Below are 26,456 nucleotides of genomic sequence, written 5' to 3' on the forward strand. Positions count from 1 at the left end.
TTTTATTCCTAACAGAATAAGTGATACTAATCTTCTCCCTCTCATATTAAGGAAGTATGGAAATTTTCCTGATTTATTTGGTGATCTTTCTTCATGCAGAAAGATAAATCCACTGATTTTGTTGGTGCTACAAGGATTTACATTTATTTGTGAAAGAGGAGAACCAGGATCATAAATGATCTGTTCTGGTAATAAGAACCAACGATTCATTTCTCTGGTTTGTGGTTATTTATTGCTCTCCCGTTTCAGCTCAGATTTTTCAAGGCTTTTCAGAAAGACTGAGTTCAGCGTATCTGAGGGTTGTCAGCCTGACAGCTCTGCAGACTGCAGTCTCCTGTTTACTTTACACACGAAACAAGTGCTACCAAGGCAGAAATGCAAGCTCGCCGTGTTTCAGCAGCTCTGCAATCTGCTTGCTTCTCCACTTATGTAGAGGTAGTATGTAAACAGTTCAGTTTTCACCATCATTTACTTCTTGGCTTCTTTGCCAGGAAGGATGCCAGTTACTAGATGCAAACTGTTGCTGAGAAAGGGTGCCAATTGCTACCAGGCATGGCAATTTTGTGAAATCCATAGCTGTCTGCAAGGAGGAACACAAACATCAACAATCACTTTACAGAGTAAACAACCCTCTTGTAACAATGCCTGTCACACTGCTAAACTGGGTTTACTATACATGAAAAGCTCTGCAGGCTCCCCTTATGGTGTCCAAAATTTGGGTACAGGAAACTCTGCAGGTTAAAATATGTTGTCATCTGTTAAAGGAGCTGGATTTCTTGAGGAGACTCAGTGTCGTAGTGTCACTCATTTATGAATGGCTAAAGCAGAGATTCTTCTGTTGTCAGCATCCTGCTGCTTCCTCGGATGGGCCACATCTGTGGTAAAGGAGGATCCCACTGGGATGGCCCAGTGTGTGCAGGCATGTATGTGGGGGACCAGGACAAGCCTCCACTCCTGAGTCTGTACCTGGAAATGTCCTGACCAGCTCATTCTTAGAAAGTGACTGAAGAATTCAGACACCCCTGAATTCCCATTGGTGTCTCAAAAGCGGTCTTCAAAGAGGCAGCTGGATATGTGAGTATGGGGGGAGTGGAGGACACACATGGCAGTGGAGCTTGCCATTGCATTGTGACAGAGTAAAAGGCAGTTTGCATTTGCACCATCTCACCAGAGAAAGGGAAAAGCCTTATCCTTCTCATAAAATAATCAAAGAATTAACTTCATCCTGCCACATCATTTTTGCTCGCTGGTGCTGCAGTGACAGTGCAAGGGAGGAGGGCCCCAGAGCCAATTCCCATTTCTTTCCTCCCCACCTGCTTGGGACAGGAATCCTCCTGCTATCAAAGGATTTGCACGTCTTCTTTCTCACAACAGCCATGGCCAGAAAATCAGGGAACAAATGTCACAAGTCAGGATCATGGTCTAGGGAGTGAGGGAAGCATCAGGAGAACCCATTTGAACCGATCATCATCCGAAAGGCAAGTCCTGACATCCTCTTTCTAAATTTGTTTGCACAGAATGGAAAAAATTATATTTCCATGGGGAAGGAATAAAGTGAATCCATGCTGATGACAGGTATTTGCCTTGTTTTGCCAACAGCAAGTCCTCTTTCCAGAGGAGCAGCATTTGCACTAATCCCCATTTGAGCCTGGAACAATTAGCTGATCTGTGCTTTTCAGAGACACAACGCAGTGTGGAGCCTTTGCATTTGTTTGTGTCAGCAAACAAGTATGTGGGTCCACGCACCAGCACACTTGAGGTGTCACCCAGATTATGCTCTGTTTCCAATCTGGTTGCTGTTTTCCTGGTGCTGCAACTGACCTGCAGCATGTAAGGGGACAACACAGTGCCCACCCTCCTCCATGTGCTAGTCACTGGTATGGTGTTGGCAGAGCACCTCTTTTTAGGGCCCATGTCAGAGCAGAGGTGAGCAAAGTTTGGTTTATGCTGAGGTCAGTCCTGGGTTCCCAACCCTCCCTCTGCATGCACAAAGTTTTAGTTCCACTCAATGTTTTTACTTTACAAATGAAGAAAGCAAGTGAATTGATAAATATTAACATAATGTGTATCGCCTTGGCAACGTGGCACTTGATACAAAAATTAAAAATAAATTATGTAAACCACCCACGGTGGGAAGCTTTACAGGAGATAGACCTGCTGCTGTTGCTGCCAGAAGAACAAATCATCTGGAATCAGGACAAAAGCAAACAGCCCAAAGTTAAACAATATAAAACAAAGGCACCTTTCCCCAGACAGGTCTCTGCTGATTTTCAGGTGCTGTGTGCTGGTAGTGAGACTGTTGCATCCTATGAGAATGGTTTACCAGGGCTGTCACTGGTAGTTTGCAAAAACTCAGTTGATTCCCTAACACTCCTTTTGGGATCAGTCTTCACAACCAGATTCTTTTGAATGGTCTGTTTATTTTACTCATTTTCTCCCACCTCATGAATTTAGAAGTCTGAAAACACACGTTGATGAACCAAATCGTTGTCTGAGCACCTGTGCATGATGCCCACATTGAATAATTTTCCAGGATATATTTCATCAGTTTTAATTAACATTAACTAATTGGATACTTGGTGCAAGTGTGATCTCTGGGAAGAAGCCAGGTCCGCGTTTCCTGGAGTTTAGTCTCTAGGAAAGCGTTGCTAAGTCCTGGTACCACACAGAGGGATTAGTAAATAGAGAATTGGTGTAAGTTTGGCATTTGACTCTAGCTTAACACAATAATTTGCTTAACAACTTGAATATTCGTCAGATCAGCTGAGTTACAGAGTGTGTCCTCTTACAGTGCACAGTTTCTAATGAATCTGAGTGCACAACCTTTCTGCATAAATGAACTTGAGACGTCACCTCAGATTGCGTTGCACTTTCCAACATGAAACAATTGTTTCTGTTGTTCCAGTGCTATAACCAATATCATGCCATTAAAATTACTTGGTACTAAGTTGTATGCACATTGCATTAAAAAAAAGGACATTTTATGGCTGAGTGCCTTAGCTGTGCACACTGTGCCTTCCACATTGGCTTCTCCCCTGAATATTACACTTTTTCCAAAGATAAAGAATACTGAAAGCCTTAAAAAGTGTTACTTTTTGTCAGAGACAGACCTGGAACTCAATGATTATTGGCCTCAGTGAAGATCAGTGCTAACCTGTAACTAGAAATTATATGTAGTACCTTCCTATGCAGAGGCTATAGGTTTGGACATGCATCATTTGGTTTATTAAAGTTAGAATATATTTTAGACCACATGCCCTCTGAAGCAGGAAACAAGTAATGTGATTTAAAAAATAATTTCCCAGACACACATGACAACATTTGAAAAGACTGGCTCAAACCTGTCAGTCCGAAAGTATTTATACAGAGAGCAATTTGCTTAACCAACTGCTTCCTTTGTGTCGTTTGGTCTTTCAGATAGTTACATTTGCAATAAAGTGTTTTTCTGCTCTGGGTACCTCTTGAGGGACTTCCTGTGGTGGTGTGGCTTTAGAACTGAGGCAGGTAGTCTGGGGCTCCCTGGGGAAGGGAAATTCACTTAATACCTGAATAACGCTGAATGTCAGTCAAGCCAAAGGAAAGAAGAAAAAAAAAAGCTGGACAAGTGAAAGATAAATAGGTTTAAATAATTACCACTGAAATCCGGTTATGCTTGTAATTTTTTTCTCAGCATGGAAGTCCCTCTGTAAGCAATTCAGCACAACCCTTTGAATCCAGCTGGAGTTTTATTAATATTATAGTAGCTGCATCAGTAATGGCATGAACAGTGGTAGTGCTGTGATGAGCTGTGGAGTTTTCAGTGAAATCCCCGCCTTAGGTGGATCAATAAAGCCACACAAACAGAGAACCTGGGCCTCCAGAGGGAGGGACCAACCCTGCAAACATCCTTTCCTCTGCCATTAGTTCTGGGAGAACTTCTTGAGAGCTCAGCAGCAATAATCACCACCCCAGGAAGAAGCGGCTGGATTTAATGGCACCACACATACTAGCCAGCACTAGGTCTAGTCAAATGTGTTTACTGAAAGAAAAAATTATTGCTCTGCTTCCAGAGTCCGTACCCTTTCAGGGAAGTGCTTCAGAGCATGCTCTCCTTTCAACCTGTGGTTGAGCCCTGTTGGCTTCAGTGGGTGCAAAGTAGCCTTAAGTGTTTTGCTGAATAGCAGCCTCATACTTGTATGTTTGCCTGTAGTTTTTCCATGCCTACTTTCAGACACCTTTTATCTTTTCCAGTGAACTTTGCATTTTCTTCCCCTTCAGTGTGTATCTTTTCTTCTGTGGGTGTGGGGATTTTTCACACAGTTTCAAGCAGACTTGTAGAACCGTGTTGGATTTTGTGCTCGTGCCTTTCTCCAGCTTTTACGTTGAGTGTCACCATCTGATGGTGAATTTTTGGAGTACACCCCTTGGTTATTTGGCAGCCACCTCTCTCTGCTCCTCAGGTCACTGGAGGAAGTTTGTGTCTCAAAACCAGACTCAAAATGGAGATTGCAAGGGAATTTCCTCCTGCCTCAGCAACAACAGCTTAGAAAAAGTTGATCTGTTTCTATGTCCATTTTCTACAGCCAGATATCTTGGCATATCCAAGTTGCTAAAGCTCAAAATTTGCAACGTAAGCTTGTGTTATCTCATTTCTTGCCATTTTCCTTAAGATGTTGTCCCCTGACAAGAATAGTCCAGGCTGTTTTCTCTTCTAGCTGGAGAGTTCTCCTTAAGAAATAAGCATGCTATCAAAGAGAAAGAAAATAAACCCATCTAGGATTATTTCCAGCAGGAAAAGCAGCTGCAGCTGAGGGGGCAGCGATGCCAAAGCCCAGGCGTCCGGAGTCAGAACTCTGAGATTTATGAAGAGTTAAGTGAGTTGCACGTGGATAAGCAGTTGAAGGCTGAGCCACCACCTCCAGTAGGGCAAAAAGAGGTAACACGAACAACTTTCCTACATGATACTGCATGAAATTCATTGCACCAGCTCCATAGTGCATGCCACTGGTTCATGTGGGGTTTATGGCTTGTCAAAACACGTTTGTCGAGGAGTAGGAAAGCAACAGTGTGTGGTAGGTATTATGGTCTTGGTAAAGAAGAGAGAGGATTTTGTTGTTATAAGAATAATTGGAAAGCTTGGAAAATGTGCATTATAAATTAAGATGGAATTGTAACAGGCTTTTGGGGAAAACAAAAAAAAAAAAAAAAACAACCACAAAATCATCTATAATGTTATTGTCTCGTTTTAGGAGAAAATATGTGTGTGATTTCCCACTGAAAAGCAGCTCTAGGAATCACATCTGCTGACTTGGCAGACCTGAATGTTGGGTTCACTGGAGGGCATCTGCTCTCTGTCACAGATTAACATTTCTTTTCCTGTTAACACACACACCCAAGAAAGGTGCAACAATTTAAGTAGCTGATGTGAAAGTACTAACTAAAGAGCAAGCCTTGGTATTATTCAGTTGATTTGGCCAAACTTCATCTCACTCATTGTTTCTTGATGTGTATACACTGACATTTATTTTCAATTTGTAGGATTATGTTGTCCTTATAAACATAAATATCAAAAATAATGTGTTTGTACTGTACACTGAGTGACTCCAGGCTGTGTAATTCCCTGTACCCTCCTTGCTGGCTTGTTGGGGGTTCTTCCCCTTCGGATTTAGTATTTTATTGACATAACATTGGCCTGTATTATTAGAGAGTGATGAATTCCTTTTTTTGAAATCAGGAAATGGAGGCTTGGGATGTCCTGGGAGTTTGGAGAACTCCACAGCTCCTTGAGATTGGAACCCGGGGTGGTTATGTGGGGCAAAATTAGTGAAAGGGAAAGGATGGCACAGTATTCACAGACACCACACCTCTCCCAGTTCTGCTATAAAACTGCTGGCAAGTTTGTGCACAGCAGGAGAAATCCCATGGAGAAATCTTGACAGGACAAGAGGAAACAGACCCATCACTGAGCCAGGGCTCCCCTTCTCCAAGCCTGCTGATTCATTTTGTCAGATGGGGTGGAATTCACTGAGCTAAATGTAGACACCCACATCGGAACTTGTCATCTGAGGCCTCTGTATAGACAGTGTAGGCAGGTAAATGTGTCTCATCTCCAACTGAAATCAGCATTTACATTAGGTCAGATCTCATAAAAGTGCCTATTTCTCTCCATTAACTATAAAGGGAGCACTTAGGTTGCACACTTAGGTGAGATAAATTCCACTCACAGGAACCAGAAATCCTCTAGCCATGAAATGTTTCTTTAAAGGGCAGTCCTTGCCAGAGTACTTCTTGGCATATTCATCTTCAGAAAGAAAACATCCTGAATTTACAGGAAGGAGACTCAAATATTTGATATCCTGGTCTCAGGAAAAAAAGGTATATATATTTAGCAAAGAAACACAAAACTTCTAAACAATGTAAAGAAGCATTATAACTAGGAGGAATTAGGAGACCATGTCAGGCATTTTTCTCTCAGGGGATTAGGTATCCTTCATGTCCAAATGTCTTTTCGAGACAAATGAACCCTGTGATCCTAGCAGAGAGGCCAGAAAACCATGTCCTTCTTTAATGCTATAACAAAATGTCATGGTAAGTCAGGAACATTCTAGCCTTGATATATACAGCAACATCGTGATAAAGAAATAATCCCCATTTCCTCCCTCAACTTCCAAAGGGTCCTGAGACACAAATGTCACCTCTCTATAGCAGAGTATAATTGATTCTATTTGCAGCTGCTTAGAAAGAGGTGGAGGAATATGGCAATAATCCAGGGATGACTTGAAATCAAGCGGAAGTTCACATGAGGCTATGAATGCCAACATAAAAGAGCAAAGCCCAAAGGATGCTATTTTTGAAGGCCAGATCTCGTGTGGACACTGCATACTCACGGTCCCCCTATGCAGGAGTAATCTTTGTGCCGGCACACAAGGACATGCTCGTCATATTTTTGATGAATGTCCCAAGAAGTTGCAACTGGCCAAATAAAGCCAACAACTGCAAGGGAGTAACAAATTTGGTATGCCCAAGAGGCAGGGCTTTCGGTGATTGTCAGTAACAGGAAACACTGGACACGTTCTGAGTAAAATGCTCTTGGTGTCAGTAGAGGGTACATTATATGATTAAAAGTTCATTCTACATAAATCATGAGAAAGGCACCATAGATATAAAATCATTGGTGTCACAGGCAGAGAAGACTTCAGAGTACAAACTGGTTGCTTTCTCTGCCAAAATGCTGACCCGTAAAATATTTTGTACAACTTTGTGGAATCTGGCTTTAAATGGATCAGGGAACTTAGATTTCTTCCTTTACCAGCAGGAATAATTCACTTGCTAAAAAGAAGTATCTCATGTTATACCTCCTTAAATAACAGCCTTTTTCACCTTATTGGGGTTTTTTTGCCTTTCAAAGTGCCATTTCAGTACTGTCTTTTACCAATTTTATCCATCAGTCTCTTTGTATGAATTAATATCACTTACTTTAATATACAGTTGCTTGCTTCCTATTGTTGGGGGCTCACCCCTTGAAGTCACACCCTATTGTTCTTTCATTTCATTACTTCTTGTAAATTAATATCTCTGTGCCCTTTATCTGACTTTTTTTACCTCTTTCTTTGCAATTCCCTCAATGGTTCCTTTTTGGAGTTATTTTGCAAAGAGGCAAGTGCAATATTCCAAATACAATTTCTACAGAACTGCAAAAGAAGAAATAATATCTCATTTTCTAGGCATGATGCTTTCTTATGGTTTTCTACATCGTTATGTCCCACTGCAAAATCGCGTCTCATTTTTTTAATATTACTCCAGGTTTCCAAAATGTCCATTGAAATTTTCCCTTAACTGTCCCATTTGTACTTTTTTTGAATCATGTCCCATTTTGCTATATTATCTCCATGTTACCCTCCTCTTTTTCATTCTGCTTCCTCAATTTCAATACTCTCTCCAATTTAATATTATCAGCTAACATGAGGATTATATCGGTCAGGACCTCTTCTATATCTTTAGTGAAGATAATGCTGACCCTAATCCCTACAGATTTCCTCCTCTGAAGAGAAAGTTTGTGCTATATTTGGGTCCTCAGAATGGCTTTTCTCCTCACAGCAATGGGTGAACCCGAGCCAATTACAATTTATTTTGAAAGTAGGCTTTTCTATAATAGACATCCAACTGTTTTCTTAAGGTTTGTATATCATATGTCAATTTGATAGATTAAGGCTGTGATTTTTCAGAGGTGAGGCAGAGAAGAAGGGAGGTAAGAGGGCTAAGCCTTGAGCAAACATCAACTTTCAATGAGATTTCAGCATCTCACTGCTAAAGGCTTTTTGAAAAACGCTTTCAGATTAATTTGCTGCTATTACAGGCACAAGCAGTGGGTGTGGAAGCCCTGTCCGGGTACTTGAAACAGCCACTCCACAACAAACACTTTAAAAACTGCCTTCTGCAACAAGAATTTATGCACAAGGGGAAGATCTCCCAAAGGGGTTTCTGATAGATCCCATTGCCTCTGCCTGGAACACTTCCTCCACTCACCTTTTCCAAGAAAGAAAGAGGAGATTCTGTATTTGCCTTTTTTGCCTTCTTTTGACCTCTTTTCCCCCTGTTTGTGCAGAGTTCTCTTAGCACAGAGGAGAACCACCTCACTGCCTTTATGTCTATGACATTTCACTCTGAGTAAGCAGTCTCCTTTTTTCCTCTGCGTCTTTATTTAATTTACTTTAATCACGGGCTAGAGCAAGTGTTTAGTGATCTGTGATTCCCATGATTATTCCCTTTTCCTTCTCTCTCAGCTCAGTGTTGTATTTACTTATTGCTGCTCTCCTGGGCCGTTTCCAGTTTTCCATGAGCATTCACTATTCATTGCTAATGATGTGTTAACTGGGTGTATTGGATCCCTTTATGCTCTGCAACCTGCCTTTCCTGGATCTGCTGGTTTGTATATGTATATAGGCTTTCTAGAGATTTCCCTACTTACATTTAGATTAATTCTAACAGGCTCTCCCCCTTCTTCTTATTGATCCCCTTGTTGGATTATTTTAAGAAGTGGTCATTTTCTTAGACAACTGAATTTTGATTAGCTATATTCCCCTCATCAGTTGCTCTTGTGTCCCTAACTCTTTTCTTCCCTGAGTTCATGAAAACCTTCTTAATCCCTTTAACCTTTCTGGCAAAGAGTAACCTTTGCTTATTTCCTAGAATCATCCCTTATCTTTCCCTTCTCTCTCATATGTCTGGTTCCTTTTTCTAGTCCCTCTTCAGACCCTCAAACCTTAATCTACTGTTTTCTGAACCCATGTTCGTTGTCTCTTCTTCTTTGAAGGCTTTTCAGAAGAAAACCTGTCTGTTTGCCTTGCATGTTCCCCACCTCCCTTTGACACTGACAGACTCTAATATTTCCTGGAAACTTCTCCTGATGAATAACTGAATAGTCTATGATAATTTCATTGTATTTTGTTCTGTGAATTTTCTAACCTGTCTCTGCTAAATCCAGCTCTCTAGTTGAAAATGTTATCAAGCTGACATTGCTCTCACAATTTTCTTTGATTTCTGGCTGTTGGTAAGAATTATATCCAACAAAGCTTCTCTTCTCATTGGAAACCCCTATTTTCTACATCCTACAGCTGCATATGATTTAGGACTATTTCAGTGATCTCTGTTTTGACATCTTCAGAACAGAACAGATAATGACTAAATGCATTCCTTAATGAATAGCATCATAAAGTTCTGACTGTGATAAAACTTGGTATGACATTTTTTCCTCCATCATACGCTGTTGTGAGTCTGTAGGAAATGGGCTCTGTATATGACAGCTGCATTCTGATTATGAATTTTCAGAAGCTTTATCCATCTCCTGGACCTGTTCTGTTCTTTCTGTTCTGACTCTCTTTTTAAAAGGTCTCTTCTCAATTGTTTGCATATCTTTTGAGTAGAGCATTAAAAGCCCTAGCCAAGACTATGACCTTCTGGATGCTGCAGCTAATGGCAAACATGGAGCTTCCACCCCCGCTTGCAAGTGCTGCTGGAATGTTCAGTCTTACCCATTTTACCCCAGGTTCAGCATTTCTCTGAATTCAGCTATAAATTTTGCATTGACTGTGTATACTGGAAAACAGAGGGCCCATTTTCACATTAATAATAAATATATATAGCTGTGCCTAGCCTCTAACTCCATCACCATCATGCTTATGAAAATAATACTTTGTCTGTACGTGCCATCTCTCATATAACTATCTCACAGGCTGTTTAAAAGCGTGGGTAAGTATTATTGTCCTCATTTTTTTAAATGAAGGCAATAGTATTGCAGGATAAAGCACAAAAACTTTTAAGTGGGTACTCAGAGAACAGAGTAAACCAGTTCACAAATAACACACCTCCCCTGCTTGGAGTTATGTGTCATTGCCTTGACCCACAGAAGACACCAGCTTTGGTGTTGCCCACTTACACCAGATAATTCTCTAATACTATCAGAAACAAACTGTGAGCAGGACTGGGAAAATATCAGGTCTTTCACTTCAGTGGCCAAGCTATTTAGCTTGTAAAATTTACAAGTAAATCAAGTAAAATTTAGTTTTGGATTAACACAAAATTTAAATGCTTTATTTTACCTAGCAAAATAAAATAGGGGAGAAACATTTCCTATTTTCTTCTAAAGAAAGTGTCTTGATTCTGCTAGAAGAAAGCTTAACCTGAAATGAAATTTCTATTTCATATTTGGGTGACTTATTTAATCATATATCATATGTCTTCTAATAGTGAGTTCAGCCTTCAAAACAGATTTTGAAAATAATATATTCCCCAGAATTTTTTTTACCCAGATCTTCTTGAGAGTTCCTGCTCTAAATAGATGAGACAGCCAATGCTTCAGGGAGTGGGAATCTTCTTGCCCCTTTTTGCAGAGGAGGATCTAAGAAAGGCTGAATTTAAACCATGCACCTAAGATGATGGTGTCAGATATTCCAGGCAAGTGGTAGGGCCCTTGAGACACTTCCAAAAGCCACGTGTCCCTCCTCTTATGTCACCTGGAGGTCAGAAAGGTGTGCCAGAAAGGCAAGGGGCCATGTCATGTGGTGAGAACAAGCCAGGCACAGGCTGAGACAGGAGGGAGAGCCCTCTCACATATTTGTACCTGTAGCTTCCTGTGACTGGATGCTGGTGACAGAGATTTCTGTTCCTCCCAGAGGAGAGCATGATCCTGACTGAGCAGGTGCAGATTTCACCCACCAGCTGTGGGTGGGAATGAGGCCCCACAGACAGGAACCCAAGGCAGGTCATCCCATTCATCCTTCAGAATTTCAGGAGATAGGTCCCACTTCTGGTACCCCTCACCCAAAGGTATGAGCCTTCAAGATGTCAAACAGATAAAGTCCATCATTCCAAGGTTCCAGCTACCATTAACCAGAGCAGCCTGGTCTAGTGGAAGGTGTCCCTGCCCATGGCAGGGGGGCTGGAACTGGATGATCTTGAAGGTCCCATCCAACGCAAACCATTCAAGGATTCTATGATTATTATTCAACAGCTGTTCACTCTTTCTGTGGTTTGCTTCTCTTTTGTTACAAAAAGTAAGTTCTGTATGTTAACTTGTTGTTGTTGATGGGTCAACCCGTGGTCTCAGGGTAGGCAGAGCTGTCACCAAGGAGTGGCACTGTGGGAAGTGCATGGCAATGTCTCTGTTGTGGTGGCTTCAGCTGGGGCGTTGGTCAGTGGAATAAAAACTCAGCTACTTCCTTCAGGGTGACTGATGAATTTGTTTTCTTCATCTTTGCTCTTGTTGACAACAAGCTTGATGAAATCAGTCTTTCTGAAGGCAGCACTGTGGATTTGACAAATCCTGCAGAACTGCTGGAGCAGATCCCCGAGTTTGCTGAGGAGCTGATGGAGCCTGAAGATTGCTTCCCTGAAGGTAAGAGCCTGCATATTTCACTGCAATGCTGAGATGAGAAACCTTCTTTTCTCTTATTGAACATCACCCCACCTTCTCACCATGTTGCTCTGGCTGCTTGCAGTCGTGTTTTACTGGATGCACTTCATTTCTCAGGTACTATAATGCTCCAAACACACACTCAGAATCCCTTGTTGTCATTAGTTGTTTGATTTCCAAGGTGAGATGCTCCAAGAGCATGCTCCAAAATGCTCTGCAGCTTCTAAAGTGTTAGGCTTTTTTAATAATCATTTCTGCCATAAAGAGCTGTTTGTTTCTTTTTTAAATGCTGATTTTTGTCATTTGGCCAATGAAGATTTTTGCCTTCCAATATTTGTGCGTGATCAAATTTGGTAGAGGACTGACCAGATCAGGATGTTTTTTGTGGCTTAAATGTATCCAGGCATTTCCTAGAATCTGTCTGGAGAGTTCACGAGTCCCAGGCACTCTCTTCCATTTATTTTAAAGGGTGTCAAGATTAGCACATCCAGTAATCTGGTCAGGGAAATGCTATGTAAAGGGCATTTAACCTAATTATTTTAGATAACAACAGACTGCATTTACATGTCTCCTTTAATACTGAAATTCACCATCATTTTATTAATATTTTAACACCAGCCTGCTCCAAAACACAGGTTTAAAAACCAGCTACATCAGATCTATGTTAAAATAAATATATAAAGTAAATAACATGCTAAGTTATTCTTCTCAGAGTGAGTTCTATTCCAAATATTATCTCAGCCAAATTCTTCATTTTCCTTTAAATCTGGGTTGGGAAAAATAGGGTTAGTTTAATATAAGAATAGTCCTTTGAAAATTCAAGGATTATTATAAACAAAAACGGAGCAGCTCAGATGGGATCAGACAGAGATGATTTGCTGGGTATATGAATGCCCCTGAAGTCAGCAAAAATGTGCATCTCTATATCTGTGAGAAAGATGATTGAATGAGGTAAGGGAGCCCTGCAGGGCTTACAAATGTCCCTAGGATTTAAACATTTTTTTGGCAGCTCTGCTTAAAAGCAGTAGCCAAAAATTAATGCAGTTGACGGAAGAAAGCATGGTGTAACTGTTCAGGCCCATGCAATAACATTTAGAAATTAGATCTGGTGTTTTCATTCTTTCACAATGTATTTCTTAATGGGGCTCGTGAGCAGCAATCCCTGTTGTGCCCTGCAAAGTGATTATGTTATAGATGCTTAAACAAGCTGGTGCTGTGAGATCAATGCTGTTCAGACTTCAGTTTACAAATTCTGAAACTGTGGTTGGCCATGACCACCATCCAGTTTTTAAAAGAAATGAGGCAGGCATCACACAACACATTCCCAGAGCAGCAGCACCCTGTAATTTGCTCCGTCCTAAAATAACCAGACCTGCCTGAAATTCCACGGTGCAGGACCACAATGGAACCAACCCAGTTTGTCAGGTCTTCAGTGCTATCAGTGGGATGCAGGGTAGCAAGCAGGGCTCTTCTAGATGGATCACTGGATGTATTTAACCAGCTTTGAAGCCTGCTGATCATTCTGGCAGCAGAGAAATGTAGAAACAAAGGCACTGTGGGCTGAACCCCAAGCTTGCCTTGGGTTACATCCATCCAGGTTCTGGCCCCTGCACCCCTCCTTCCTGAGCACCCCTGTTCCTGCATTTTGTTTGTATCCCTAATCTCTCCTAGTTCCTCACCAGTCCCCGTTCAAGTCGTATTTTTCTCTTCTCCCAGGATGCAGCCAGCTGAGCCTTGAGCTCTAAATGGGAAATGAAGGAATGCCTGCTCTCAGCCCTCAGCCCAGTGCATGGTGTCCAGGGACACCTGCAGGTGCAGGTGACATCCTCCCCAACACATCTACTCTCCTGTGCAGCATGTATGCATGCACATTTTCCAGAGTTTACTGTTTAGGCTAAATACAATCACATTGCTCATGGATTTGGCAAAAATGCACATACTCAACGTGATTGTTCGCTCATAAAATTTCAAGTCAAGTTGCCATAAACTGAAAGTCCAAATGATTCTTACAGCAACAACATCGACATTAGGTTTAATTTATGCAGGGAAACAAAGTGTTTTCCTGTAATCAACTGCTATTAAATATTTCCAATATTTTTGCCCAAACTTACCATTGCAATTAAACCTCATGCAGCTGTCACTTCAGTCTAGTTAAAAACCAAGTAAGCCAACAAACAACAGTCTAATTAGCTGAGATGACAAGGCTTTAAACTACTAAAATGAAAATATTGGAGAGCATGCACTGGGCAGGTTTATCTAGTGCTGCCTTTACTGGCTTTTTATAAAGAGATACAACAATATTTGGTATATTTGGGAGAATGAAAGTTAATATTTGTGAAAGAAGGAGATTATGTGAAAAGGAAGAGCGAGAGGGGAAGGGTTAATTTCTTACCTTGCTAGTTCACCAGCTATCTAAATTCAAACTATGACATTTCTAAACACATCCAGCATAGGTTATGTCCTGAACAAATATGTTCCAGATTCAGGCCCCTTTTTTTCAGATAACAAAGGCAACAAAGATAATGCATGTTCTTGAAATAGTTGCTGAAAGTTTGCTGAGGTCACAGTTTTCCGGGAGTTGGGTGACCCAGATAAGCCATAGGTCGTTCTTCTTGGGGGGACTTGTTAATGTGTTATCATCTCAAAATAGCTTTGATTAGGGTCAACAGGGAACATTCTTGGGTCAGGAAATGTGAAGCCAAGGTAGGGTCACAGCACTGGCAGCTAGCAAGTATTGCTGGGAAAAACCTGATAGAAATGGAGAGACCATTTCTGGTTGCCAGTTGATGGGAAAGGAACATTTATCCAATGCCAGCTATTTGGGTACTTTTTCCTCCAGATGCCTTGCAACACTCCAGTCCTGTTACCTCCATTGGTATGCATTCCCTGAGGCAAAATTTACTCCCTGTTTGGACATTACCTTCTGTGTCTCACAGAAGGTCATCCAAAGAGAGCCCTCGGGCCACAGCAGGCTCCTCTGTCCCAGACCCTAATAGGAGAAAGATTCCACCAAGTCCTTAGGTGTAATTCCCCGGACACAACCCTCTGGCAGAGGTTTCAAGGGAATATCATCAGAGGGTCATGCGAGAATGATCAACCCTGCTCAACGCGCGGTCGGTCGCAACTCGTGACACCAAGGACGCCCAGAAACATCTTCCCATGTGACCATGTATGAGCCATTATCGCTCCTAAAACGCCCAAACATCAGCTGGAAAATGCCACGTTCCCAAGTGAAGTTACTCTGATTAGTGGTGGGACCTGTGTCCTGCCCTCCCCGACTGCAGATAGCGGCTGTTCAGAAGCAGAAAAGCAAAGAGAAGAAAAAAACAGACCATTAAATGGAATAAATCTAAACAGTTACAGGGGCTGCCACTAGATGATTTTTAAAGGCTGAGTAAAAATCCAAGCCAAGCTCAACCAAATGTGGTCATTGGCGTCCCAGGAAAAAATCATGGAACAAACTTGAGTTTTAAAGTATCACTTCCCTGTGGCTGTCATACCTGAGATACTCTGTGCTTTTCCACCAGAACAGTGTCCTGGCATTATGTTGTGTACAATTTTCAGACATCATAAGACTCCTACAGCCCTATTACGCATTCAGAATTAAATTAATACAGGTTGGACAGGACCTCTAGATTTAAAACTCATCCACCCCCTCACTCAAAGCACGGATGACATCAGTGGTAGGCCAGGCTGCCCACTGCCTTTCCTCCAAGGCGTCACATTGCTATTTGTAGTGACCTCCCAGATGATGTGTTTGGAGGAGAGTAGCAGCAGATAAACAAGAAATGTACCCTTGTTAAGCCCTTGGAAGGGTAAAAACACCTGGCAGGCTGAGGCTTTGTCAGATCCCCTCTTGGCAGCACCCAGTTGTAGCACACAAGTAAAATCTCAAATCTCCATGTGTCTCAGGTACCCAAATGCTGGAGACAGTAAATCTCTCTCACACACTATAAAGCCCAGCTGTGCAGTCACAGAATCATGGAATGGTTTGGGTTGCAAGGGACCTTAAAGGTAATCCAGTTCCAATCCCCCTGAGTGAGTTAGTAGTGGGGCCAGAAGATGGGGAAAGGGTTAAATAAGAAGAGTCTGCTGCGACCATGTTCCCTTGAGCACAGGGAGAGAGTTGGGGTCTTTCAGTCTTATGGTCTTACAGTCAGGTTTGCTCTCTTTTTTGTGCATGCCCAGGTAGCCAGACTGGTCATTAGAAACCCAGCATACATGTACATATATAAAATATATATTAAATCCATGTTACAAATACCTGCCTGCTTGAGTTTATGCTGAGGAAGCTGTGTTTTGTGGCAAACCAAGCAATGCTGTAACCAGCGCTCAAAGATAAGAAAAACACTGTTTTGTTCTAAAAATGAACGTCCCAATAATTGAGAACTCGTGGGTAAAGGCAGTCACAACATTGCTGTGGTTTGAACATAAGGTACCATACTTGCTGGACAACAGAATGGAAGAAATTAATTGGCATTCCTGGTTTATTGAAGAGAACCAGCAGCCAAACCCTTCCAAAGCACAACTGATAATTTTATAAAAATTTAAATATATATATATTGGTGTGAACAAGCAGTGGATTTGTAAGTTCTTTACCCATAAGCCCAAAATCAGTAGGCTTGGCTGTCAGGCATTGAGGAGGAAGGTTTTTCAGTATAACTACCACATTTAGAAAGAGATTTTTTTTTCCCAATGCACTAAGGTAATGCAATCAGGTCTAAGAGCTCCATGATTAGAATGCACCAGGCTAGAAAATGTGAATATGGAACCAAAGGAATATTTATACAGAATGCACTGTATATTAAATTCCTTCTTCTTTTTTTTTTTTTTTTTTTAAGATCTATTTTAATCTTCAGCTTGTGATTGTGCTAGAACACCCTAGTGACTGAAGGGACCATTTCCCTTGTTATGAAATACAACCAAAAAGTAAATAATATCATGGTGTATTAATGCATTTGGAAAGGTTTCTTGGTAAATAGGTCTCTGTTTTATGAGAAATGGTATGAAATGTCCAAATGTCAATTGAAAACAGACATTTCTTGGACAAGTTGACCACAGATGCAGCTCAGAACAGCTTCACAGATTTACCAGGAAATAATTCAACCCTTTGGGGTGACTTTTTCTGCTGTTCTGTGTTTCAGATGAGCAGTAATCTACCAACCAAAAGACCATGGTGGAAATGAGTCAATTTGCTCTCAAAAACGATGCAGCCCAATATGAATTACAGTGGCAAAACTAAGCCCTGACAAAATCACAAGGTAGAGAAAGTCTTCTGCACAACTCGTTCCCTCCTAGCACTGATTTCAGTGGGATAGCACAAATCTGTTAGACCAGGCAAGATGAGTAACTCTGTCATAAGAATGCCAGAGGTTTTATTCCTGCCTTGACACTTGTTGTGCTAAAAGGTGGTAACAAATGGTCTCCTTCATGTGGACAAAAGCACCTTCTAAAACAAGAAGCTGGGCTTTGCTGACCACCTGCCTTATTATAGAAACAGCTGGAGTTAGGATTGCTCAGACCCTCACCAGGTCATGCCTTAGATGCATCAAAATGGTTTCGATATTTTGATTTCACAGATATGGGAAAAAATCCCCAACAATCTGTTAGACTGCAGACCAAGGTCAGGTAAACTTTTTTTGTTGGTTAGGAGAAGTTTCTGACTCAGCATGTAAGCTTTGGTCAAGGTGACCAGAGACACAGGCTACCAAAATCAGAGAGAGTCCAGAAAAGCAGAGGCATGAAAGAACAGTCAGGGAGGAAAATGACAAAATTTAAAATAGAAACAGGTTTCTACTAATTCACTAAAATACCTGTTTGGGGTCAGTTTTCCTTTCTTCTTTCCTTTTTCTTTTCAACTGGTGAATAGTTAAAAGCAGCATTTCATCTGAATTGCAGACAGCATGATTATTCACGGAAATGCCACTTGACATTAGCAATTGTAGCAGAATCTGGTCTAAACATTTCTGAATTGGGCCCAATCAAAAGCATGGGATTTAATAGCACTGTGATTTTGGGCTGACTCATCTGAGAATCTATTTTGGATTTTTCAAGGTATTACTGTCAGTAACTAGGACTCTTTTTTCAGATTGAAATTGCATTAAAGAAATCAAAGAGCATAAAAAAAAAAATAATGGTGCTGCTGGGATTTCTGTCTTTGAAAATACCTCTCTGGACTTGTAGACTATCAGGTGGAAGCCAACTGAAGCAGTAATAACCTGGTTTAACTGTGTTGTATTTCCCACCACAAATGAAGTGACTTAGGAACCCGCATTGCCTTGCTCATTAGTTTCTAATATGAAGGTGATCCCTAATTTTAGCTGTGCCTGGGCTCAGGTAATCATGTAGGCACCCTGTGTAGTGGAACTCCTCCAGGGAATGATTCATCCAATTATCTTACAGTGGGGAAAACCACTTCGTGGGAGATCCTAACCTTTTCCAACAGTATTTACAGAGCATTTATATACTCTGTAGGAGCATGGCAGAGCATATCATGCCTGTTACTGGCTGGCCCTAGGCATTCATCTGAGAGACTAAAAAGCCAAGTAACCATCTAGGAAGAAACTTGTGAGAAAGGAGTGAAAAGTTTCTGTATAAATGTTTTAAGTAAGAAAAAAAAAGTTGATTTTTTTTCCGAATTGAAATTGGTTTTGGGAGGAGGTAGATGCAAGGACAGTTAATTCTACTGCAAGCAGTGGCTACTTCCAGTACAAAGGGGATTTCTGTTTAACACAAGAAATCCACACTAACAGAGTGAACAACCTTCTCATTAAGCTGTTCATTTGATAAGTGAGGGTTTTGAGCCCAAGCCTTTGGTCTTCCTGATTCAAAGCTGACAATGAGGTGGGCAGTCTCCCTGAATTACAAGCACAGAGTGTGAGCCAGGCACCTGAAAGATGGTGATTACCACATGGGGCTGTGGGGTGAGAAGCAGTGCAAGAGTTTTTTGGCAGCACTGCTGAGAGATGCAGCTGATAGTGCCCTCTGTCATGCTGTGCTGCTGGGATTCTCCTGATGGGCCTCTCTCAGCAGAGAGCCTGCTCTGTGAAGTCTGTTCTGTGTACCTACTTCCTAAAATACACCCAAACCCACATGCACTGCCAGCTGTGAGCATTGTACTGGTTTTAGCAAAAAGTAGTGACTAATATGTTGTCCTTTTATCGCTTGCCTTGATTCTTTAGTGTTTGGGATTGAAGTGCTTAGAAGGATAATTCTTGCCTTTGCTGAAGTGGTGCCTGACCTACAAAGAGACAGAGAGCTGGTTCTTACATTTCTATCTTCTCCCAGTATTATGCCTTTCTAAAAAAGTTTGGATAATTCAGTGTATTTCAACTGAGCCCAGAATTTCTCTGAGTTCCAGAACACAGTGGTAAACTGGGAGCTGCTGTGGGTCTGTATGATGCAGGCATTTGGAGGACGGGTAGTTATTTGCATCACAGCACCATTACCTTTGCATAAATGGTTTACTGTCCTTTTAGTCCCACACCAAAACCCAGCACAGCCAAGAGCCTACACCTAACCAAAATCTCAGAAATGTGAGGGGAAAAGTTCTGGGAGTAGTTCCTCTATGAAAGATCCTACAGTTCTGCTGCTCCACAGCAGGGATCTGGGATAGTAAAAACTCACAGAAAATGCCAGGAGCACCACAGCAGACTTAGCAGCTCTCTTCCTCCTGGCAGAGCCCGCTGCCAGCACAGCCCCACTTCCAGCTGCTTGGGAATCCCGGCATCCCAGGAGCTGCACTTGATCTCCTTCCATATCTCAGGCAGCTCAGGCACCTCAGTTATGCCACCTTGAATTAGCAGCATCTGCTCTCTCTGTAACCTTGGCACTCGCCCTCCTTCCTTCCCAAGCTGCCTTGCCTAAATATTATTTCTGCTTGCAAAAACACTTCATTGCGTCACCGTGGTGAGACGCCTTCCCTTGTCACTTCTGAGCAGTGGCTGTGTGCTTCAAGACGTATTGGTGACCTTGGCCACCTTCCAGCTGTAGAAGCAGTTGGCCTTTGGCTTTTCTTCTCATGATGGGACTGATAAACTTCCATAGTTAAGTCTCTTTCTATACAACACGTAGAATAAATACAGGGTAAGAAGAAGCTTGCTTTTTCGAAAATAAAATGGTCTCTGAGGGTCATTCTTATCAGCAAATGTGAGGTTTGAGTCAGATTATCTGGCAGAAGACTGACTGGCCAGGACAATTCCTGGCTCCCAGGGTCGTCTCACACCATTTTAAGTTCTTGCCCATCTCAAGGCAGTGCACACGGTGTTTTTGAAGAGGGGGAGATGGATCTATCCGTTACCAATGACATCTTTTTGCTATAACAAATGAGTGTTGCTAAGGAAACTAAAAATGGCCATGGTCTTGCCTATCAGAAATCCTTGTGTGGGCCCCATTACCAGCACAGCACTTAACTATCACACACTATTTGTCACTGAGGTCACAAAGTGCTATGAAGCATCAGTGGGGAACCTGCTATGGAGCAGATATCTAAATTTCTGTGGCATCAAAGGGGATTTAACTGCCTCAGTATAATTCCAAGATTGTTCTAATGCCTTGTTTAATCTAATGGGAGTCCAAGAGATCAAAATCTGCTCCTGCTTTTGCTGCCTGAGTCTCTTCAGCACATTGGTCCCATCTGCACTGTAGCACCTCCTCTCATCATTTCTCTTTCATCAGATTGCCACTTTCAATCAGTAATTCCAGTGGTATTGTAGTAGCAAGAAAATAACCTTCCTCCATTCAAAAGGATGTGGAAGCTATCACTAATAACCTCCTAGAGTTATTAGTCCTGATCAGAAGTGCTGCCTGAGCTAAGATAACACTTTTTGAATGACCTAGGGCACTGGTGACTCATGGCCGATATATTCCGTATCACAAAAATCATTGGGAGAACTCCCTAGGACACAAGTGATTTTGAATGGTTTTTAATAGAGGAGTGAGAGAGGGAAGCAGAAAGCAGAGCAGAAGGGATTTATGATAAACAAAAGGGAGGAAAGACACTGCAGCAGCCTGTCAGTTTAAGAAATCTTGTTTAGCAGCTTCTTAATGAAGCTTTAAGAATTAAATGGGCTTTTTTTTTGGTAATAATTCCTTTTTTGTTGTTTTATTTCTTTACAGTCTGTGTGCGATTCTTCCCGTGCTGTTCAGTGGACATCACAAAATTTCCAGGCAAAATTTGGTGGAGGCTGCGAAAGACCTGCTACAGAATCGTGGAGCACAACTGGTTTGAAACGTTCATCATCTTCATGATCCTGCTGAGCAGTGGAGCCCTGGTAAATGTGCCAGCATTCCCTAACTGGTTAAAAGTGGGCATGGGTCTCAGTGTTCCCCAGTTTAGCTGTCTCTAGGATCTTATGAGCTCTCACTGGTCACTTCTCAAAGCAAAGCATGTCTGGGGCTTAAATAGGTCATCAGCTTTTCTGATTTCACCTGCCTTTACCATATGGTGGGGAACCTTCTTCTGCTGTATCGTAAAATTCTGACTTGCACATGTTTTGAAAAGAAAATCCTTGAGGAAGTCTGTGTGAGGAAGTTTGCCAGCATTGCTGCTTCAGCATCCTATAGCTGCTCCTCCATGAGAGTTCCCATCTGGAGAATTCATTTTGCTCCAGGGGTGGCTTTGTTTTTTCTTTTCTTCTCTTTTTTTTTTTAGCACATTCTATAACCAGAAAATCACAATTATAAAAGACAGAGAGGGCACTAAATCAGTGCTACCCATGGAGCTACTGGATGCCTGTGTTCCTGTTTTGAATACACCTTAGGTTAACACTCAGTACCTTCCCTGCATGGGTCCTGTTTGTGTCCAGGTGCACATGTGTGTATGGGCACTGGTTGGTCATTGCCCAGGACTCTTATAGGAGATCCTCTCCTCCTGAGATCCCACTGCATACTGGGTTCTGCATTATCAGCCCTGACTTCTTCACAGAGATGTATTTATATTTCTCTTTTACATGTCAGCAATCCCTGGAATTGGTAGGATTTCTCCCAGGTGTTTATCCTGATCTAGAGCAGAGCTGTGTATCAAGAGTTCTCCAGGCTTTGGTCTGGTGGCCACTGGTCTTCTCCTTTGTAAGGGAGTAAGACATACACTTATTAAATCTGCAGGCAGTGCCATGTGTGGACAGGTTACCCACATATTTCCAGAGGTCAGGACTGACTTCAGCCAAACGGATGAATCTGCCTTAAGTAGTAAGGCAAACATCATTTTAGGATTATTCCTGCTTCACCTCACCAGGAATAATCTGAAAGGTGTGATGAAGGATGGCTGTAAGGAGCAGATTTACTAGAAAGAGCTGGAGAGGGAGCAGGCAACAAACAGAATAAACTCCACCACAGCCCTGCACAAAAGCCCAACATCCCACTGGGCTGTATAAATTATCCTGGTCTTCCACTCCAGTTGGCATCAAGGAGGCCTCAGCTGGAGCACTGGCTTCAGCTCTGGGCACTGCACTTTGGGAAAGACATGGGCTAATTGAAGAAACTCCAGAGAAGAGCAACACAGATTATCAGTGGCCTAAAAAAAAAGAGGAAAACACAGAAGTACTGGGTTTATGCAGCTCAGAGAAAGTCTCTGAAGGGAGACAGGAAGGTAGAAATACATAAATGTTGATGCAAAAAAGGAAAGAAATAGACTGTTCTCCTGGTCCACCAGAGATGGGCTGAAATGTTGCCCAGGGGATTTTATTTTATTATGAAAAATAAGAGGCCAAATAACTTGGGTAAATAGTAGGCTTCTGAAAATTGTCACAGCTTTGCTGAAATGAATGGACTCTGACAGTTTTTGCACCAGCTTGAGCATCAGAATATTAATTTTTGAACACATTTTAGAGGGGGATTGTCGCTTGCTATAATATGCTTCAGATGAATACACTTCCTTACATATGTAATTAAAAGTGCCTTAGATAACTGAAGACTGCAATATAAAGCTCATTTAATTTAAATTGCATGCATTCATTTAGTTTTTGCTGTTTTCAATTTAGCCAATGCAGTTCTGTATAAGGGCAAATTATCCTGCATTCTCTCACATATCAGCACCGCGCTTCGGTATTTGGACTGGAGATGTTGGAGGCAACACACAACTTTTTTTCCTGTTATTCTGGGTTGCTGTCTTCCAAAAACTGAGCTCATCTGGCTGCATCCCTGGGATGCACTAAGTTCTTAAGGGAGAAGAGCTGTATATACCTTTAAGCCAATATATATATATATGGATGTGGTTAAACCATGAAAATACATCTTTAGCTTATTGCAGAAGATCCAAAAACCTTCCTTAAGATTTTAAGCCATAAGCACCAAACTGGAAGCCTACTTTTTGACAGTAATTTTGGATAACACTGCAGGTATCCCACTTAACTCTTTTTTAACACGCAAAGCAAAGCAGAAAAAAAAAACCCTTCTTGATGTTTTATATGGCTAAGGTTTCATCTGTTGTCACCATGGAAAAATGCAAATCACCAGAATTTTGTCATTTGGGTAGTATCCAGAGCTTGTCCAGAAGTACAGAAGTGTCCAGGTAGCATATTTTTCATCCCCTAATAAGCTGCTTCCTGACTTACAGTGTGCTTTTAGTAGACAAAACACAGTAGACAGTAGGACAAGTTAGTAGAAAGTAGGGAGAGCAAAGGAACGACAGGAGGAAATCACTTTAAATGGTTTGTTGTTATTTTTGCAGTAATTGCAAAGTACAGCAAGTCATCTGACAAAGTGAGCAAGCCCCTATGAGAAGTGATAAACTCCAATCTGTGCATTGTTTTCAGGCTTTCTCCAACAGCTCTTTCACACCCTTGAAATATCATTTTTGAAGGCAAGATAGGAGACAGAGTTGCAGTGAAAACGTCACCCCAAAGTGTGGGGACAAATGGACAAGCTTTGGCACAGGCTGCCAAAGCTTTCTTGTCAGTTTAATTACTGTTCCCTGGCAGGCAAAAGAGCAGTGTGACTGCCTGAGTGACAAGTACCACACTTCTTGTATCTCCAGGCACTGGGTGTTTGTTAACTTTTTGAAGCTCCTCAGAAAGTAGCTACAGATCTGGAAATATGTAAATGCAGATAATTCAGATGATTAGCACAGACCCTCTCAAACTATGTTTCTTGCTGCCAAGTGCTCTGGGTCACACGATGGGATGAGAGTAATATGTCACAGCTTGGGTTATCCGTGTTACAGGGACTTGGGAGCAGCTTGTGTAATGGCAGTGGCAAAAGTAGCTAGGGAAGCAGACTGTAATTTGACTTAGAAGCCCCAAAATGGACTGTATATGGGCAAACCTGACACTAGGATCCTACCTTTTATTTGACTTATGTTATAAAGTGAAGGCTAAACTATGAGACATCTTTATTTTCTTTCTCTTAGGAGGCATATTGGTTTAGATCTTAAATATTTTAAAGGGGTTATTCAGTTGCTCGTATTTGATACAGATACTGAAACTCTTTTCATAATGCTCTGCATGAGATTAGTTGGAGAGACAGATGAGATGGGGAGATAGATACCTTGACCTTTAAAACATTATTGTTCTACTAAGTGAATAATAATGAGCATTTCTTGAGGCAGAGAGCTGTAGCCACCTGAAATGTGATGGCTGAACAGAAGCCAGGGAACTCCAGTACTCCATAACACAGGCAGGTTAATAACCCTATTTGTCATCATTAGCAATAAGATCTATTTGGCAAAATTCAAGGGTCATATTCTGCCTCCTAAATATAGACATCCTGTGCCCTGGGACATCTGAGGTGCCTGGGTAGCAGTGGCACAACCAACAGGAGCTGAGGCAGGATAAATCTGGGCATTTGGGGGTGACAGTCTGCTCATGGATTCACACTCCAAATTCAGGGTGCATAAGCTCTTCCTATACTCAAAGGATATCTATCCAGTACAGCCAGTAGAGGCTGGAGAGAGATAGCCAAGCCTGTGTCCATTATAGGGGAAAGCTGAACAGATCTCTCTCAGGTTAGGATCAGTCCTGTTTGTGCCTGAACACTCTTTTTGATTGTAATGTTAAAATATGTCTGAAATCACAGACTGTACATGATAATCTTATCAAATACAGACCTGCAGTGCAACACCCATGCTTTCCAACAGGGCTTAGGAGCAGTTATTAATCAATCCTTTGTACTTCCAGGCCTTTGAAGATATTTACCTTGAAGATCGAAAAAACATAAAAACCATGCTGGAATATGCTGACAAAGTATTCACTTACATCTTTGTTTTGGAAATGCTCCTGAAGTGGGTGGCTTATGGCTTCAAGAAGTATTTCACCAACGCCTGGTGCTGGCTGGACTTCCTTATTGTAGATGTGAGTATCATTTTGGAACTACAACGTTTCTCATGTTGGGTTTTACAGTGGGTGGGAAAGGGCTGTTAAGTTTGGCAGCTTTGCATCTGTGAAATGACAGCTGTCACTCTGATTGTGAGCATCACCCCTAGGCAGAGCTCAAAGGAGATTTGGATATGTAGCTGTGCATCCCCATGACCCAAAGCAAACGGGAACGCCTTTAATTGTGACGTAGATGTGTCACCCTGCTAACTTGAGTCACATCCCCTTCCCATCCGCAGGAATTCTCTCTTTCTTTTAGCATTTGACATCTCACTCCACACTCCCAGCTAGCACAAGGTCCTGTTACCTCAGCCTGCTCCACACATGACCTGGGCACAGAAGTTTTGGGCAGATTAGAGGAGCTGTCCTTGGCGGAGCTCCCCGGCGAGGCTGCCAGCAGTGTGTAACAGTATGTTCAGTACTGGCTCCCAAATATTTACCAGCACAGGAGTCCAGAAGAAGGTGTGAAAAGTCCTCTTGGCAAAGTGGCTTCACTACTACAAAACATTGCAAAATACTCCAAATCCTTGAAATACCGCCACGCTTTGTTCTCCTAATTTAAGGATAATCCTGAAAAGTCTGAGCAAAAGGAAGCTCGTGTCCCAGGAGAATTGCTGGTACCAGATTTGGCTCCTCCAAAGATTCACTTTGAATTCATGTGGGATCTGCCAAATTTGGGAAAAGTCAGCAACACCACATCCTCCAGATAAGTCTAACATTTCATCTCAGTGTATCAACGAGGAGGCAATTATCTCCCTGAGGCCATTTTTTGTTAGCTTGAGGTATTAATGTGGGAGGCTGGCAGAGCATTGCCATGATTATGTAATTTATTAAACTTCAGAGAAATTATTTTTCCCCATTTTATATCTGAACCTTGACTTGAGGGAAGAGCTGCACTTTCTTTGGCCCCAGCCCAGGAGAGCACTTCAATGGGACAATTTACTTTTTTGAAGTTATGGACATGTCTAAGTGCACTGCTGGATCAGAGCCTTTGGAGGCTTCTCCAGAGCTTTAATAAATTGATTTATGAAAAGGAAATTCTGTACATAAACTGTAGGTCATAAATTCTTCTTTGCATATATGCTTAGAAACCTTTTAAAGGGAAGGCACTCATTTTTCTCAGATTAGCTCCAGCAGAAGAGGAAGGCCTGGTTTAATTATTTAACCACAAAATTGGAATCCACCAGTTCCTAAGTTATAGCACAGCCCTGAAAACTGTTCTTATTGTGATTTAGGTGACATGGCTTTTTTTTTCTGGT

At 41.8% G+C, this 26,456-nt stretch overlaps 1 protein-coding gene across 1 annotated transcript in view; it reads left to right on the plus strand.

The window, feature by feature from the left end:
- LOC138106188 (sodium channel protein type 5 subunit alpha-like) overlaps positions 1–26,456 on the plus strand; it is a 215,865-nt gene that overhangs the window by 152,110 nt on the left and 37,299 nt on the right. The window contains exons 17-20 of the mRNA XM_069006337.1: positions 4,769–4,915; positions 11,752–11,872; positions 21,008–21,162; positions 25,003–25,176. Coding sequence (XP_068862438.1) covers positions 4,769–4,915; positions 11,752–11,872; positions 21,008–21,162; positions 25,003–25,176 — 597 coding nt within the window. The remainder of the gene's footprint in view (positions 1–4,768; positions 4,916–11,751; positions 11,873–21,007; positions 21,163–25,002; positions 25,177–26,456) is intronic.

The sequence above is a fragment of the Aphelocoma coerulescens genome, chromosome 2 (genome assembly GCF_041296385.1).
Source record: "Aphelocoma coerulescens isolate FSJ_1873_10779 chromosome 2, UR_Acoe_1.0, whole genome shotgun sequence".
In the NCBI taxonomy this organism is placed as follows: domain Eukaryota; kingdom Metazoa; phylum Chordata; class Aves; order Passeriformes; family Corvidae; genus Aphelocoma; species Aphelocoma coerulescens.